The 18282-nt window shown below is 42.3% G+C and overlaps 1 protein-coding gene across 4 annotated transcripts in view; it reads left to right on the top strand.

Annotated features, from left to right (window-relative positions):
* The window catches only part of thoc2 (THO complex 2), a 71465-nt gene that overhangs the window by 15310 nt on the left and 37873 nt on the right, over positions 1 to 18282 (top strand). For all 4 annotated transcript variants that reach the window (XR_007138233.1, XM_047802041.1, XM_047802040.1 and 1 more), the window contains exons 7-15: positions 3999 to 4132; positions 4549 to 4709; positions 7168 to 7260; positions 7640 to 7795; positions 9437 to 9609; positions 10156 to 10351; positions 12485 to 12523; positions 13240 to 13370; positions 14559 to 14660. Coding sequence is in view for 3 of the 4 variants with exons in the window: in XM_047802041.1 (XP_047657997.1) it covers positions 3999 to 4132; positions 4549 to 4709; positions 7168 to 7260; positions 7640 to 7795; positions 9437 to 9609; positions 10156 to 10351; positions 12485 to 12523; positions 13240 to 13370; positions 14559 to 14660 (1185 nt within the window). In the remaining variant the exon portion in view is untranslated. The remainder of the gene's footprint in view (positions 1 to 3998; positions 4133 to 4548; positions 4710 to 7167; positions 7261 to 7639; positions 7796 to 9436; positions 9610 to 10155; positions 10352 to 12484; positions 12524 to 13239; positions 13371 to 14558; positions 14661 to 18282) is intronic.

Here is an 18282-nt window from a genome sequence, read left to right as displayed (position 1 = left end):
CAGAACAAAATCACATCAGCTGCAGTCTAAAAGTAAATCTCTATATATTTCTTTTCCAAACCATTCTGTACAAGCATCAGCTGGCGATGAAGCACACGCAGCCTGTCGGTGCTGGTGTTTTCAGTAACAAGAACAGAACAGGATATGAAACTTGCTAGCTCACTCAGGTGTTATGATGGATATATACTGGCTTTCTCAGGCAGTCTGGTGAAGAATAGGTATCTATAGCGATCTTATTGGCGTCTTTAAACACCCAGAGTGTAAAGACAACTCTCATTGACTGTTGGCTTCTTAGTTTCGTGTCCCTCGTGCTCTCTCTGCGTCACCCCCAACTGAGCAGTTTGCTGCTCCAGCTCAAGGTAGGGAGATGAAGAAAAACAAAAACCTTCTCTTTCTGTGCAGCTTCAAAACCGGGACCCGGGCCTCTCATCCATACATGGTGCATAGTGTAGAGACCTTTAAGCTTCAGACACGTAGACTAGGGTTCCTCCATTGTAGCTTTGGATTGTGAGGCTCTTATTTGTTGGTGCTGAGATTCTGGTAGTTTGGTGCATGGCTGCTTGGGCCAGACGTTCATTGCTCCATTTTCAGCTTCATACCGACTTGTCAGACAGGGAAAGTGTTATAGAAATAGAAATGTTTCTTCTAATCTCTCGTCTTGGCACGTGGTACCACTTTGATTTGACGACTGCAAGGCCGCTTAACTTTTTTCATTTATTGTATTGTCTTTCTCTGTTGCGTTTGTCTTGTTTCCTTTTCCGAAGTGCTGCCTTGTGCGTGAGTGTCAGGAAAGCGCTGCAACTCTGTAATTTGCCCGCCACCTCATTTTCTTTTATACGCAACGCACTCCACAGGGCTTCCACTGACAATGATTAATTTCACGCCTTTGTGTCGGTCTGTCTCTTAGAGTTCTTATCAATTTTGGAGCGCTTTCTGCACTGGAAGGCTCGCTTACCTCTCTGAATGGGGCTGTGCTTGTCATTTACCTCCCTATCCCATGCATGAGCACACTCGTTAACTGTTAAATGTGCAGAAATTGCTGGAGAAATAAATTCTTCACATCATCTTTGGTTCAGCTCTGCTTGCAAGTATTGTGTAGGTTCATTTTTGCCCCAAAGGCTAGAAATTGCATTCACTGCGACTGATTCACTTCTGTTTTGCAGACCAAACTCATCGAAAAAGTGCAGATTTAGCTTCATTTGAGCCACGTCTCTTCAGTTTCTGAAATTCTTTTACTTTGAGCTACACCAATAAACCACATCATTGAATGTTAGTGATGTGAATCAGTTATCAGTTGTGCTGTTGTTTACACGGTCAGCGTTTTTTTTTTTTGTTCCTTTGAGAACTTGGTGGTCGGTTTCTGCTATGGAGTCACGGGTGATGGTGCTAGTTTAGTTACACTAGCGTGTAATGGGCAAAAACATTTCACTCATCTCCAACATGAGGGAAAGTGGTCTTGTTTTCCGGGGATGCTGAATGGCATATACATAAGTAATCCAGAACATGGCTCATGCTGTTTTGAGCCAGAAACACACTTCAGCTAGTTACATCCAAAAGCCATGACTTTGTCGTAAGAGTAGGTGTGAAAGCAGCAGAGTGAGAGAGCAGAGTGGACTAAAGCACGAAAGCATCACTCTCTTCAAGTCAAGATGAAGCGACGGCTAATTGATCACAATTAAAAAGATAAGCAAGTGATTCAAGTCAGATCAACAGTCAGGCTTTTGTCAGTTCAACTAGATTCAGATCCTCATGCACACTTTAAGGCTGCTAATCTAAGGCTGATAATGATGGATCCTGTTGAACCATGTAAGGAGTCACAGTGACATGATTCAATTTAAGCTGTGAGGTGATCAAAAGCAGATATGACCAAAGATTTCTGTAGACATGTTAAACAGTTAGCATTTAGTGGTTTTATGGGAATTGGGATTTAGCCTTTATTATGCACTTTTTTGCCCAAACATTATAATGCATCACGTGACTCATTTAAATGCTTAATAGCAGTTTTGCTTGTTTGCTTGTTTGCATCCAAAGCAGTAAAAGGTCAATGAACATGCGATCTGGTACACATAGCTGAGCAGCACACTTCAGTTTAGTCCAGCTGAGAATGTATGCTCTGTGAAACATATACAACCTGAAACAAACCTCTAAACTGGGCATCACCAAACAGCGGACCGTGGTCCGCATCCGGACCGAGTGACGGGTCTGCCCGGACCCGTTAAAATTCTAATATTATCATATTAAGCATCTCCTTATTATAATCTAATGTTATAAGATTATAAGCTCTTTGATATTAATAAAAAGATAAATATTTCGTTCATACACAGTTAATCTAATTATTATGACAGGAGCGTCATCAAAAGCCAAGCCAAAAACAGATTGTTTCTGTTCCATACTCCAGAGCAGAAGGTGGCAGTAATGCACCTAATTACGCTGGCAGGACAATTAAAATTCAAACTGCTGGCAGGACAGTTACATGTCCATTTCTCTCACTAGGAACAGAAGATGGAAAGGGAGTAAGGAGAGGAGGAAAGGAGAGAGAGGAAAAAGGGAGCTGCTCAAAGCTCTGCACTTTTCTTTTATTCAGTAAATTCTGCCCTGTTCTATTTTACCTGAAATGTTCTTTTGAAAAGGTTCCTGTGTTATTAATGTAGTTAATGTTTAAAAAAGGGGCAACTCAAAAGTCTTCTGTTTAATTTTTTTCTTAAAGATTAAAAGCTCTTTTATTTTATTCAAAAGATTCTGAATGTTTTACATTACTTGAAATATAGGCCCTAAGTTCAGGCTGCTCGAAGCTGTGTTTGCACTTTTTATTTATTTTATTCAGAAGAAATTTAGTGTCTGTTGTCTGTTACTTGACATGTAGTAAAGACAACTACAGGATTGTTTTCCATTCATGTGCCATACAAGTTCAGACTTTGAAAACACTTGAAATTTAACAATAAATTATATAGAAATGTATGTGCGTTATTGATTTTATTAACATGAGGGTACACAATTTTAAGTGACAATATAAGATTCGGACCTTTGCTGGGAGGAAATTTTAGTAACTGGACCTATTTGAATTGTAATCGAATACCCCTGGCCTAAACAGAGCATATGAACTCTCACTCGAGCAAAAAAGACCATGTTGTGGCCTCACTACTGGGAAACAAACTTCACCAATATGGCGGTCAGTGCTGTTTTATATTTGATGCTTTTGTAATGAATATTTGGTTTATTGCACAGTCTGAAAGTAGACTACAGTAAAGAGCCACTGAAGCGCCCTACAGTGCTGTTGTAGAGGCAGTACACACGTGTGGGATAAAAACGTCCGCTCCGTTTGTGTAGCCGACCACACAAAGAAGGCAAACTGTGCAGCTGCTACAGGTTATTGTAGATTTTTTATAAACTTAACCTGTCACTTAACCTGGAATTGCAATCAATACCACAGTGCTGTCGAGTTCTGCAAGCTGATTGGTCAGAAGCTGTTGATTCACTTTCTATAAACGAAAGTTATAGGTTTATATTAAAGTGCTTGTCCTCACATGGTATCGATTCTGTTAGACAGTTTACATACTCCCTTCAAGTTTAAACACTTTGTTTCTTTACATTTTCTTATATGGGAAAGTCATGGTGGTGGAAGAGAGGAATAAGAGAGACTGCTGTAGAAATGACAGTTTAAAGCTCCTGGAATGAAAGTGATGGCATTACACAACGTTAAACAGAACTAGAAACCAACAAATTGTTTTTCCTTCGTAAAGAATCGGACTCGTGGACTTATCATGTCAGGAAGAAAGGACTGCTGAACATACTGAAAATTCTAAACCTCATATAATGGCATGGCCTGTCCTGTTTTCTTTATTTAGTGAACAGACAGACCCAGCTTCCTGAGGATAGTTGGATGTCGTTACCACGAGATCTGTTATTGGTTTCTTTATTATCTGTCTGAAATAAATAAATAAGTAAAATAGATCTGCGCTGCTGTCACCCTCTTAATCCCTCTGCGCCTTTCTTTGCAGTTATAAACAGCAGAAGTTCAACTTGTTGCGTGAGGAGAACGAAGGCTACGCCAAGCTAGTGACGGAGCTGGGCCAGGATCTCTCAGGAAACATCACCAGCCATCTTGTTCTGGAGAGCATCAAGTCTCTAATAGGTACCGAGCTCTTTATTACATGCCACTCGACCCTTCAGCTCCACTTGGTTTTCACTGCCGTGTATTTTCTCGAACCTCATGTATCTTCACTCCCATCGATCGGTAATAAATTTCTCCCTGGCCTGTAATAGAGGCCGTGACCTGCAGTAATTACAAAATCATAAGCAGAAGTAATCTGTCCCTATGAGAAACACTCAGTGATACAGCCACTAATTCAGTGTGTTGCTGCAACTTTGTAATGTTATTACTTCCATCGCTGTGAGCTGTCGGTTACTCGGCAGAACTTGACGGATTCGGGCTGCCGGTGTCTTCTGCATTCGTCAGTACAGATTTGTCAGAACAACGTTTTCCCACAAATGACATTAGCTCATCCACATCTTAGCATTTTCAGTCAAGTGCATCTTTTATCTGCGCAGGATGTTTCAACTTGGACCCAAACCGCGTGTTGGACATCATTTTGGAAGTGTACGAGTGCCGTTCGGACCAGGACGAGTTCTTCATCCCTCTGATCAAGTCGTACATGTGTGAGCACCAGACGCTGTGCCACATCCTGGGCTTCAAGTTCAAATTCCATCAGGTGAGCTTGCTGTTTTGAAGCAGCAACAACTACACTGTCCTTTACACTGCAGAAAAGCCACACATAAGCAGAGAGATTTTGCCAGACATGTCACCGACACCTGTAGGAATTCTAATCTGTTTGTAAGGGATATAAGACTTGTGGGAAAATCTCCAAAATGGGAATACACACATTTGTTCTGCTGCACATATGTTTATTAGCTACACCTACTCCGGTCAGTCACATGACTTTAATTAGTTTCTCAAGGAAGTTTTTTTTTCTGGTCACGGAAATATTTTCGAAATACAGTATTTGGTGGAGCTTTTTATTTATTTATTTTTATTTATTATTTTTAAATTATTTATTTTTATTTAGTTAGTTTTACTCTACAGCTCTACTGATTTTCTTTGAGTTATGTTCATGAAGTACGAGTACAGCTGTCACTTCTCTTACAGGTATTTACGAACAATATAAAGATTTTATTTCTGTTTGTTTTCATACTAGTTTCGAATGGAAAAGGGCAAACGTTTTTTCCTCACAGGATATAACGGAATGTTTCCAAACTCTTGGGAATTTTGCCGAAGCGTCTTGACGCTTAATTCTTTGAACTTTTCACACTTTATCAAAATGATTGAGAATTTTATCGCGGCAAAGCCGTCGCATCGCACGTTATACAACCATACAGTAAATTAAATTGCAATAAAAATAGTGTTCTCTACAGATGGGAAAGGGAAGAAAGTCTATGGGGTAAAAAAAAAAAAAAAAGAGTGCAGATCTCTGGGAGAACTCTGAGCGGGAGTATTTTGAGTAAAGCGTGTGTGCTATCGTAGCACAGAAAGTGTGCAGTGTTAAATCACACATTTTGGGTTCAGGGATTTCTGTTGTAAAAGAAATCCTTGAAACGTTTGGTGTAAAACGAATGAAGTGAGACTTGATCACAGATGTGTGAGGACTTGATGTTATGTGCACTCGGTTGATATTTTGTTTTCTTGTCATTTCTGAGGAGGAATTCCCAGTTGAGGAGATGTTTATGGTTTATTCCTGGCATTGATCCTAATCCTGACTACATTACACACCTCAGTCGAACCCGGCATAAAATCCTGATATATGTTACTCCATGTTCAGGATCAAAACTAGTCCAGTCCATACAGGGCTGTGGAAGCCTTAGTGTTTACACGTGCAACAGATTTAAAGGAGTCAAAGTACCAAGAAAGAAATTTTTCCTTTATTCTGTCACCGGTGGATCCAGTGGGAAAGGTTTCAGATGGAAATTCTGGCTCCATGGAGCTCATTGTTCTGTTGCTTTTACAAGCACAAGCAGGGATTTTATTTATTTAACTTTTTTTTTTATTTTTATAAATAGAGCTGAAAAGTATGAACCACCCAACCCGCCACCACTGCACACACACACACACACACAAGCACCACCAACAGGCTTCATTCATTAATTCATGTGGATTGTGTGTAAGTGACCAAGTGCTTTTAGGAAGCGTGTCATCAATTTTCCTGCACTGAACAGAGCTGACGATGCTGTTGAATTGAGGTCCACATCTCCAATCCGTACAAAATTTTCAGCCTCATTTATAGAGCAAACAAAAATCAACTCATCGTGCTGAGACGGTCATTCCTTTGATTTATACACACGCGTGGCGTAATTTAAATAGGCTTTTAGTCAGCGCTAACATGAGTAAAGAAGAGCGCTGTACTGCCATGAAAGCAGTGACAATTCTGTAGTTTCTTATCGGGTATAAGAACGATACGGTGCATACAGAGACGTTTATTTATACGTCCAGGATTTTGTGATTGCGGGACTTAAGGAAATATTAAGCAAATTCGGAGGAGCTTGCAATCGTTCAAAGGTTTTCACAGTTTCGTACCGAGTAATGCTGGAGTATCCTGTGCTTGCAGTTTCACCTGTTTAAGTACACAAAAAAAAGCACAAAAGATCTGCAACAAAAGCAAGCATTTATGTTTTTTGGGCAAAAAAAAAATGTAGAATATTGATCAGTAGTAATTCACTTGTTTGGCACAATTTTGCATTTGCCAGCAGGTTATAGGACCGTCTCGTAATAAAACCCCGAAGTCTCCGTCCCTCTGCTAGTTTTAACAAAGCTGCTGTCAGACAGCAAAAGCCACTTCCAAGGGTTTACCATTAAAACGGCTGTTTAATGACTTCATTAGGAAGTTCGTGAAGATCTTTTCGAGGCCTGACCGAAGGATTAAAATGAGGTCTGGAGCAAAAGCTTCAGCTCAGCTGCAGCAACCAAAACAGGACAAAAACTGAAGTGTGCCGTGCCTGGAGACTTCTCTGTAGCAGTCATGTTGTAAAGTTTGTACTGCCCCAGAGGTGTTATTTTCATCTTACCGGACAGATTGTTTTTTTTTTTTTGTTAAGAAACATACTGAAGTGACATATAGTGTAGTAAATATGATGGCTTTTATACCTGCTGCGCATGAACATGCCTTGTTTTCTCCTCAGGAACCAAACGGAGAAACACCATCGTCTCTGTACCACATTGCCGCTGCCCTACTCCAGCACAATCTAATCGCCCGGGAGGATCTCTACGTCCATGTGCGTAACTGCTTTCTGTCTCTTTATCTTTTAATCCAAACAACATGCAGATGTCCTTTTGTAAATGTTAGACAAGGAGCAAAAAAGCAGCAATTTATTATAACAGGATACAGGATTTGTTGCATCCTTAAAAGAATACTAAGCACAGTTAAGTGTGATCTTGTTGAAAGCCTGGTGAATGAATGAATGTTTTAAACAAATCAATTAGTGTGTGTGAATAATTATCTTCTAACAAAGTATATAACAATGTCCGTCTTTTCTCTAACGAAGCATAAACAATCTCAGACTTGTCCTTCATGGTGAATTTCTGATGATGAATATAATAAGGATTATTTCCAGACCCCAAGCTTCGGTCCTTATTTACGTTTTGTTGCTCTAGCTGTTCCCGCTGGACTCCAGCATCGTGGAAGAGCACAAAAGGGAGATCCTGGAGGCCAAGCAGATCGCCCGTAAGCTCACCATGGTGGTGGTGCCGTCGGAGAAGAGCGATGACAAAGAGAAGGAGAGGGACAAAGATGAGGAAAAGAATGAAAAGGTACCGGCTGGCTCTGTTCTGCTGGCCCCAGTGTTCTTACCGTCCTGATAATCTGCCTCGATTCACTTCACAGAGAAAGCTGGGGGGTTTTTGCCAGCACTCGCTTGTATGTGATGTATTATTGACGGAGGCAGTTTTTTGTATGAACACAAGCACATATATGGGTGTATTTTTGTGAAAGTGTGCACTAGGCTTACATCACATCTACATTCTTATTAATGTCCTGCTGGGATGGTAAGTGATTTTTCCCTGATCAGCCACGTGGTGGCGCTACAGCGATCATAACTACAAAAAAATGACCATGGCTTTAACTTTTGACATCTTTTGTCACGTTCTTGTCTTGTATCAGTGGAATATTTGGCTCAAGACGAGCAAGAAGGACATCTCCGATTTCATTTCCATCGTGAAGAACGTTCCGCCATTTTGAATTTTTTGGAAAAACAAACTATGCGAGGGTCCAGAGCACTTTGGCGTATTGACACTAATGAGCAGTTTCAGAACAGTGCTACCTGTGAGCTATGGATAAATGCTTATTTTTGCTTCTAACGTCTGTATAATTTGTCCTAAATTTACTTGTGTGTCATTGTCTTTGTCCAGTTTACATGCTTGCTAAACAATACACAATCCTTTTGTGGGTGTACTTAACGTTCCCAAAGTGCCTGGACCCCGGTAATTGCGGCTCCGATACATGTATGATGTTTGTGAAATCTGAGTAAATCAGTATTTGAGCTTCAGAGGTCATCTCAGGACCTGAAAAGAGCTTCACTGCATCTCTCAGGTATCCTTAAAGGGGCGAGAGCAGGTTCCCGAAAGGAATTTTTGTTTTCTTGTTGTTCATATAATTAAAAACAAAAACGGTGCACCTGCAATCCCCTGAATAACTGCTCCCTCCTCCTGAGGATTGAGAAGACACAATGCAAAACTAACATTTAATACCTCGCTGTAACAGCAGTTTAATCCCCGACTTCCTTAATTAAAGGATTTAGAGTCAGCGGCTTCTTCTGCCCTTCATCAGTCAGGGCCGTGGTGCAGCGAGCGACCGCAGGGACGGAGCGTCCCCGCCGGTGCAGAGCAGCACCTCGTTAAACACGTGAGACAGGACCAGCGTGCGATCAAATCCACATCTGCACAAACACAGACCGATACACGCTCGCACGCACTGGGGCTCGCCGCTTCGTCTGCGTGCCCTCAGCATGCTAGCGTGAGCACCAGGTTTAAGCTTTACAGAACAGGCTGGGATAATCAATGCCTGCAGTGCTCTTCAGCCACCATGTTGCCCAAGTTAATTGTTCTGCGGTAGGTCGTTGCTGTTCTTGTTTCAGCGGTGCGTGCTCCGAATAGATTGGCTCCTTGCCTCACGGCGATTGACGAGTAGAGCTTTCGATTGCGTTTATTTAGCCCAGAGTCTCCAGGGCCCAGGTAGACTACTGCTTATTGCACAGTATGTGCATTTGTCTGAGCGCCGTGTGAGGTCCGTACTTCACAGCCTCCGTTTCTCTTTGAGGAAGTAAACGGCATCTTAAAAAAAGAATCTCTTAACCATAAATCAGTCCTCAGCACTTACTTATGCTCACAGGACACAGCCATTTGTAAAGGAGTAGCTCCTGTCTTCACCTCTTTTTCTTTTATTTCTCGTCCCAGCCTCCCAATAACCAGAAACTGGGCTTGCTCGAGGCTCTGCTGCAGATCGGAGACTGGCAACATGCACAGAGCATCATGGAGCAGATGCCACCCTTCTACGCCACCTCGCATAAATCCATAGCTGTAGCACTGTGCCAACTGCTGCACCTCATCGTGGAGCCTCTGTACCGCAGGTACACACACACACACACACACACACGTGTAGTAGCTGAATCAAGCCTTTATTTTGAAAAAACCTGGATACATCAATACAAAATAACAATTTATGAATGTGACGTACTTAATTATGTAAGAGCACACACACACACACACACACACACACACACACACACACACACACACACACACGTGTAGTAGGTGAATCAAGCCTTTATTTGGAAAAAACCTGGATACATCAATACAAAATAACAATTTATGAATGTGACTCACTTAATTATGTAAGAGCACACACACAGAGCGAGAGAGAGAAAGTTGGTATTTAATCCGTTTTTTTGGTGCAAAATCGAAGGTGCTTTGTGCATGTTGCTTGAATCCAGTGATTGAGACATGTTGTAACTTCTATGTTTTGTATAATAATGCTTTATAATAATCTGACAATTTGTCATCGGGTTTAGATGTAAATAACTCCGCGTTAAACCCCACGTAACCCTACAGCTTAATATATCCTAAACCTCGATGTCTGTCATGCATCCACACGCTCATTCGAGTTGTCATCACAGGGCCGCGATTCCTAAAGGTGCTAAAGGCGGCGTGTTGAAGATGCTGAGGAACAGACAAGCTCCTCCTCCTGTCGAGAGCTTCGAGGATCTCTCCAAAGACGTGTTCACCATGCTGGGCTACCTGGGCCCGCACCTCTCCCACGATCCCATCCTTTTCGCCAAGATCGTGCGTCTGGGCAAGAGCTTCATGAAAGAGGTAACTGTGTTGAAGAGTGGTGTGGAATTAGCAGGGACTCACACAAAGCAGAGCATATTCTCACTGTACATTCACACGGCTTAACGTGGCAAGCGGTCAGACAATTCACACTTAGTTTTCGCTGCCCCGCTCTTAATCCGACCGAAATATCATTTACTTTCCGCTTGGTACATTATGTACGGTGTGTTTAATAAATAATCAGGAGATCATTTAATGAGCCTAATATATTAATAATAGCTCAGTTATTAATTATGTTCAGAGGAATCTTAATCATATACACACACTAGACGGCGCTCCTCGCTGCAAGAATTTCTGCTTTAAACGTCAGCGCTATCTCGGCAAGTAAAAATCTCCCGAATGTTGTCAAATTCAACAAGAATTTTTTGTGTCATTTATTTTTGAAGTTCAACGTAATGCCCTTCAGCAGATTTCTTGGTTTTGTTGTTTTGTTTTTCAAGCTTGAACTGGTCTTATTCTGTTGCAGTTCTGAGAGAAACACTTGAAATAGTGTTTTATTTTATTTTTATGTTTTTCTAAAATGTTACCAGACCACAGTCAACACGCAGGAACAAACTCTCAGGCATTAATACAGCCATTACCTTTGAGCTACTGTGTGTTTTTTTTTCTCCAAGCTAAATAGCTTTATTTTTTTTGTAACTAATATGTCTGTTGGATTTTTACCAATTAACCAACAACAGCACAAAACCCCCAAACAGCATTAAATCAGTAAATAGAGATAAAGGTCAATTGAGAGAAACAGAAATCTGTAAACAGATCAAATAAGATGGGATAAATGGCGCTAAAGGTCATATTTTTTAAATTTTTTTATTTGCATTGTTTCAAGTCCACATTGTCTGTGGGAAGTACTGGAGGTTGTGAGGAGAACATCAGGGTTTCATCACAGCTGCTACCAAGAGTCTAATCCGAGTTTTTTTTATTTTATTTTATTTTAACCATCTGTGTGCACAAACTGTCACTTTCACTAGTCAATTTCGCTTGCTATAAAAGCTCCTGACATGCTTTATTTACCTGCACTATATCCAGCTTTTACTGGTGAGTAATTAGGGGTTAATCTGTTTTTGGTGCTGGCCGCACTAGTAATTTATCGCTGTGGCGCGCGTTATGACAGGCACGTTTGTTTACTAGCATTCCCCTTATTGTCACTGTGCCCTATTGCTAATCGCTAAGCTCCGGCACGCTAATGGCCCTATTAATTGTTTACGTGCCTACATAACTGCTGCTGTTGAGCATATTGTTATTACACAGACCAACAGTGAAGCAGGAGGAGTTTTTGCTCTATAGGCTTTTTTTTTTCCTTCCTTTTTCTTCTTATATTAGCGCTTTAAGACTAATCATATAATCCATCAAAGTCACTTCAGGACAGGAAAAAGATCAACCCCTGAGCTCAACAATTAATTTCTTCATTTAATGGCTTTTTGGCCATTTGTAGTTACACCTTATGTGGTGCAGCATCCACAGAACAAGTTAGTCCACATCATCACTGAAGCTGTAAACAGTGGTCTCTGCACCAGTCTTTCTCTCCACTGTTTTTTTTTATCTTTCTATCACTGCGACACTTGTACAAAGCGCTGACTCTTGAAATGTCTGTCTTTTTTTTTTAAATCCATTTATTATTAGCCTCAGGTTATGTGGAACAGCTGCCATAGGGGTCCCTGGGAAATAGCTGTTACTATAGAAACGATAGGGTATTAGAACGAGCGCCTTAATATAGCCCTGCGATTTGCTTTACAGCTGGAACAGCTGTCAGAGCTGCGGTAGAGTTTAGCAACACCTTCAGAAGAATCGAGAATTCACCAGCACCCTGTGATAAGAATAGCGCAGTTCTTCACCCAGATGGGTCTGAAATCCGTGTAGAAGCACCGCCTCGGTCGGTGGTCAATACCGGCATTGGCATTCCAGCGTGAGACTCTGAGCTGCTCTGTATAATTAGGCTTGTTTCAGTGTAGCACAAAGTGCGCTCTTGTGTAACTCAGCAGAATCAGTAGGTATGTAGTGCTGTAAGTCTTTATTGATTTGCATTTGAATGATCTCTCTCTCTCTCTCTCTCTCTCTCTCTCTCTCTCTCTCTGCCCCCTTCCTCCCTCCCCTCGGCCCTTCCTCTCTGCCTGATAGTACCAAAGTGAAAGCAAGCAAGATGCCAAGGAGAAAATGGTGAGTCATGGGACATAAAAGTAACTTATGAAGCATGTAGCGGGGAAACAAAGGCACTGTGGTCGTTTCGATGAAATCAAGCAGAATTGTAGAGCTCGAGCCACAAGTTTCTAAGGGGAGAAAGTGGCGCATTTGAACAAAGCTTCCAGCAGAATGAACTCGATCATGTTTAACACGCTGTGATCACACACTATCATGATGTGTATGCCACCCACCCACACACACACACACACACACACACACACACACACACACACACACACACACACACACACCAAGCTGGCTTGACTTAGTTCCTAGCACACAGCTGCATTAAACACAGCCAAAATCCCATTTTCATATTTGCCTTTTGATTCTGGCAGGATTGCTTCTGCTGCACGTCTCGTGCCCGATCGCTTTAAAATACACAGTGCATATAGGCTTTGAGAAAATGACACATGGCTGTGCTATCCAACCGGGATCCTGATGCGACTGAAATGTCTCCTGTTAAAGCAAGCTGTAAATAAAAGCGCAGTAGTCTGTTTGAAAAGGCCGTGGGTCGCAGCTGCGCATGATCTCTGCACGCAGATGTGAAGCACTGAGGCAAAATAAGCAGATGTACATGTAAACCATACACATGGGACGGACAGCGTGTACTTTAAAAGAGCCGAACACACACACCCACCCACCCCCACACCCCTCCTTCTCTAATCTCTCTCTTTGTCTGTGGCTCTCAGGACACACTGCTCAGCTGTTTCCTCAGCATAGCTGACCAGGTGCTGCTGCCTTCACTCACGCTCATGGACTGCAACGCCTGCATGTCAGAGGAGATCTGGGGCTTCTTTAAGCTCTTCCCCTACCAGCACAGGTACTAGAGTCTGAATGCACTCGCAGCTACATAATTTTTCCGTTTGAAAAGCTAGAGCATGTCTTACGGGTTCATTCCTAGCTACGGCTGGCCGAATTATAACACCACGTAGGAAAATATCTCCATCTGATTACATTACCTCCCCCGATGACCCGCCTCTCGGCCTGTGTGTGAGACTGTTCACAACAGGGTTGTCACGGTAACCTGTTTCACATTGATTTCCATTTTATTTATTCATTTTCTCCTACTGCCCTGCTCTCGTTCTCATCTCCCACACATTTCAGAAGCTTCCCTTGAATATAAAACACCATTTATAAAGCGCATTTGGTCGAATCGTGGCTTTAAAACATTATCAGCTGTAACACCTGAAATATACCAGATTACAGCCTGTGCATGTGCTTCTGTTCATTTTGGATCAGTTGTATATAGTAAGCAAGCTTAAACACTCTGCTAACAAGACTCCTAACAGGCAGAGAGAGAAAAAAAGTGAGTAGTTTACCACAAAAGCCCAGCACACATTAGCTTTATACTACTTAATACTAACGTATTGATCCGTCTGCAATGTTTCTAACAAGCACCGTAGACATGCGTGTATCAGAATTCAATTTAGCTCTGCTTATTTAACTCTGCTTAGTCTCACTCTTGAAAATACTCACGTAAATATTACTTCCTGTCAGGAAGGATCGAACTCGCTCGCTCTTTACAGCCGTCGTGAGCTGAAAAGTGTTTCAGCCGAGACAAAACTTTGAACCTTGAAGTGGAGCAGCTGCAGCTGCAGAAAAACACATCAGGTTCCACTTCTGTCAGCCAAGAACAGGAATCTGAAGCTATCAGAAACACAGGCTCACACATACTGGACAGCTAAAGATTAGAGAAAAGAAAATCTCCTTGTCTTTTCCTGTCCAGTATGTGTGAGTCTGTGCTCCTGATTGTCCTGTTCTTGGCTGACCGGCATGAAACTTGATGCATTTTTCATGGATTGATGTGTCCCCTGAGAGACTTTTTTGCTCACCACAGCTGTGAAGTGTATTCTTTGTGTCAGTCTATACGTCCTGTCAGATCAACCAGTCTGTTCATTCTCCTGTAATCCTTCATGTCATAAAGGTGTTTCATATATACATATATATATCTCATATGCAGATGTGCGCTTTCCTCCCCCCCCCACCCCCCCCCCCCCCACCCCACAAGGTATCGGCTCTATGGGCAGTGGAAAAACGAGACGTACAGTAGCCACCCGCTGCTGGTGAAGGTGAAGGCCCAGACAGTGGACCGAGCCAAGTACATCATGAAGTAAGCTGAATTCCCATAATGCACTTTTGCACCTCTTAAAAAGCACCATTAATCATCCTAATCAAACAACCCTGAGCGTAATGAGCGATAAGTGGGTGCAAGCGGGGAATACATGACGACACCGTGCTTTTCAGCTCTGCCACTGCAAGGCAACCCTGAATGTATGCCACTTAGTGCCATCTTAATGCTGCACTTCCTTTAAAAGTGTTTACCTTGCTCTTTGTGTGTGTGTGTGTGTGTGTGTGTGTGTGTGTGTGTGTGTGTGGGTAAAAGAGTTATTACTCCTGTCCCCTGTGCGTATTTGATGAGGTTTTTTTTTAATGAAGCAGCTGCTTTGTGGAATTGCTGCATCAGGTCCTGCCTCCTCTCTTCAAATGGCTTGAAGTCATGTTTGGTAAGTGAAGGCTGAGCAATGAAACACGGTCACGGTAAATGAGTGCAAACTTTGGTGTCCGAACCGAAAGAGTTACGAAAACGTTGGGGTTTAAGTTGTCAGAACAGCCAGAAAATGGTTGGTGTGTGTGTGAGAGAGAGGGTGTGTGTGTGTGTATGTGGTTAGGGTGTGTGTGTGTGTGTGTGTGTGAATGTGTGAGAGAGTGGGGGGGTGAGAGAGAGTGTGGTTGGTGTGTGTGAATGTGTGAGAGAGTGGGGGGTGTGTGTGTGAGAGAGAGAGGTGGAGGTGGGGGGTGTGTGTGTGTGAGAGAATGTGGTTGGGGTGTGTGTGAGGGTTTCTCAGAGTGCGCGTCTCCTTGGGCGTCTACTTGTGCGTCTCTGTGTGTGTGTACACACCTGACATTTGGACACGAGCAGCTTCTCTCAGCATCATTAGTTTTAAACGCTCTTGATGTTGGACGTTCGTGACCAGCAAAGCCGTGTTTCCAGTTTCCATCATCTTAAAGTCAAACTGTGTACAGTATGTAAAGATTCACCTTTACCTAGCGTAGGAAGTAATCTTTTCCTGCGTGTTCATCTGTCCTTTATCTAGCTCTTTCTTCTGCTCTTATTTCTGCTTTCTTCTGCTCTTTCTTCATTTTTCATCACTTTTTTCTTTGTTATACTTTCCACCTATTCTGCTTTTCTTCTTTACTTTTATTTTATAATTTTTCTTCATCTTCTAGATGCCATTTGCCATCACAGATTTTTACACACACACACACACACACACACACACACACACACACACACACACACACACACACACACACACTTCAATTCAAGTTTACTTGTATAGCGCTTTTTACAATGGGCTTCGTCTCAAAGCAGCTTTACAGAACATAAACATAGAACAGAAGTTAAACATAAGGAGAAAAAAGAATTAATATAGTAAAAAATTAAGATATATATATATATACACACACACACACAGTACAGTATGTGCTCAGCTAGAATACACAGACAAACCGCTTTTTCTGCTGTACACTTTCTTTATTTTGCTTATTTGTCCTTGTCTGTGGTTTGCCGTTAGTTTTAATCAGAGTTGGCAGTCTGTGTTTCCCATGAGACATCAGTCTGGTGTGCAGGCAAAATGACTGTGTGTTCCAAATGCTGCTGCTTCTCACTCCGTTACCTTTAGTGATTCTAGGAGTGAGACGAGAACTGTGGATTTTAAAGGGGATGTTATTGGTTTTGCCACAGAAGCACTAGTTATTACAGTACATGCTGAAGCTGGGACCTTGTTGAACGGCCCTAGTCGAACACGCCCTAGTTTTTGCCTATGTTTAAAACGCATCAGAACAGGCAGCGATTTAGATCAAGCGATACCGAACATAACCAAAGTCTTGTAACCGTGCCCCTCCATTGAATACTGGTTTTTAGGCTACGAAGTGTTGACAGTCAGGACAAATGTGATGGAGAGATCCTACAAGTTTGGTGCAGTGCAGCGATGCTCACAATGCCTGTGCAATGATGGGGATCAAGTCTTGTTTCTGTCACGCTCTCAAACATCCACCTCTTGTGCCCTTTTCATGCGTCATCCCCACCGGACCTGATGGCTCTCGCTCTCTGGACGAGAAATATGAAAGGAGAGTCCATCAGTTATCCTGACAGCTCTGCTGTGACTGGAGAAACGCTGGCTAACAGAGATTGCTCTGCTCCTGGGTGTCCGTTGTCATTTCTGTTACGTCGCCAACTAACCTCTGACTAAAGCAGCTCAATCTTTCTGTGTAAGCAAGAATGCAAGTATTCAATCTCTTGATGAAAGTGGGCTTCTGTGGGCTAACACGATCAAGGCTAATTCACAACAGCTCCCTCAAGTAGCATAAACTGTTGTTTATTTCTTCCCGAAATTCAGCCCGGTTATTATTAGGCCATTGAAACCCACACGCCTGATGGTTGCAGAATTATCCACTTCATCGCGATTAGACGCTGTATCTTTCCATTCATTTCGGTTTTGAAAATGTATTATTTCATTCGACTTGAGCCTGATTTCTTTCTACAGCTTTTTAACATTAGATATTGTCACAAAACAGCTTTACAGAAACCCAAACGGAAACGTAGATCCTTAATTAGCAACATGGCGAGGAAGAAACATTGAGAGGATCCAGACTCGGACGTGACAACAGATAATGAGCTCGTAAATCATTACAGCATACGTTATTATAGAGTAAGGGTTCTTGACTCCGGTCCTGTGGACCGCCTGCCCTGCACAGCTTGTTTTCCCTACACACCTGATCCAACTGATCAGCTAGTTATTAAGCTGTTAATGAGGTGGGCCAGATGTGTTGAGAGTAAGGAAAACATCACACTGTGCTGGGCAGGGGGTCCACGGGACTGGAGCCAAGGACCCCTTTTATAGCAAAACGCCAGCTGTTTGGAAAATTACATAATATTTAATCAATTCGTCTTACGAAGCATTTAAATCATTCTCTTTCTTTTAAGATCCGTCTCTAACTTTTAAAACCACTTTCCTACCATTGTGTACATTCCCTCTGTGACCCCCAAACCAGCCACAGACCGCACAAGACCACTCGAGGTGTGCCGTGATATCTGACGCCATGACATCAGCAGTGCCCATTGTGGTCATTACCTTGCAGAACACATTGCACTAGAAAGATGCGAAAACTGTTTTTTTTTTTGTTTGTTTTTTTATTTTGTATTGATTATCTTGTGGTGCTTTTTTATTCTGCACCCTATCAAACTTGTTGGAGGTTGTTGGGAGTTCTTTGCTACTATTTAGGTATCTCACCAGTACACATTTACACGCACAACAGGGAAGGCTGTATGCATATTTTGTGTATTTAATGCAGCCTCGGTCCATTAGGTAGAGAAGACGATCGCTCCTGCTGCGTTTCACGCTACAGCTGAATGACACTTAATGCCACTCTAACTTTTGGGGAGTGTGTAGAGAGTTTCTTTATTCAGCACGCTAGAGGTAATATCAGTAATGTACAAGTAATGGGTGTGGAGAAAGATATGATAAGACAGGGCTATCGTGCGTGCTTGTGTGTGTGTGAGAGAGAGAGGGAGAGAGGGAAAGAAAGAGGGAGCGAGATGGAGCAGTGGAGTGTGTGAGACTGTGACAGTGCTGCAGAGGATCACTGTATGCACTGAAGCAGAAATGAAGCACTGCTGTTGATTCTTTAGGATTAATAAATGCCAGGGAGCGTGTGCGTACACACACACA

This window comes from Tachysurus fulvidraco, chromosome 17 (assembly GCF_022655615.1).
Source record: "Tachysurus fulvidraco isolate hzauxx_2018 chromosome 17, HZAU_PFXX_2.0, whole genome shotgun sequence".
In the NCBI taxonomy this organism is placed as follows: Eukaryota; Metazoa; Chordata; class Actinopteri; order Siluriformes; family Bagridae; genus Tachysurus; species Tachysurus fulvidraco.
Note: the sequence above shows the minus strand (reverse complement) of the source record. Positions and strands in the feature narration are given on the sequence as shown.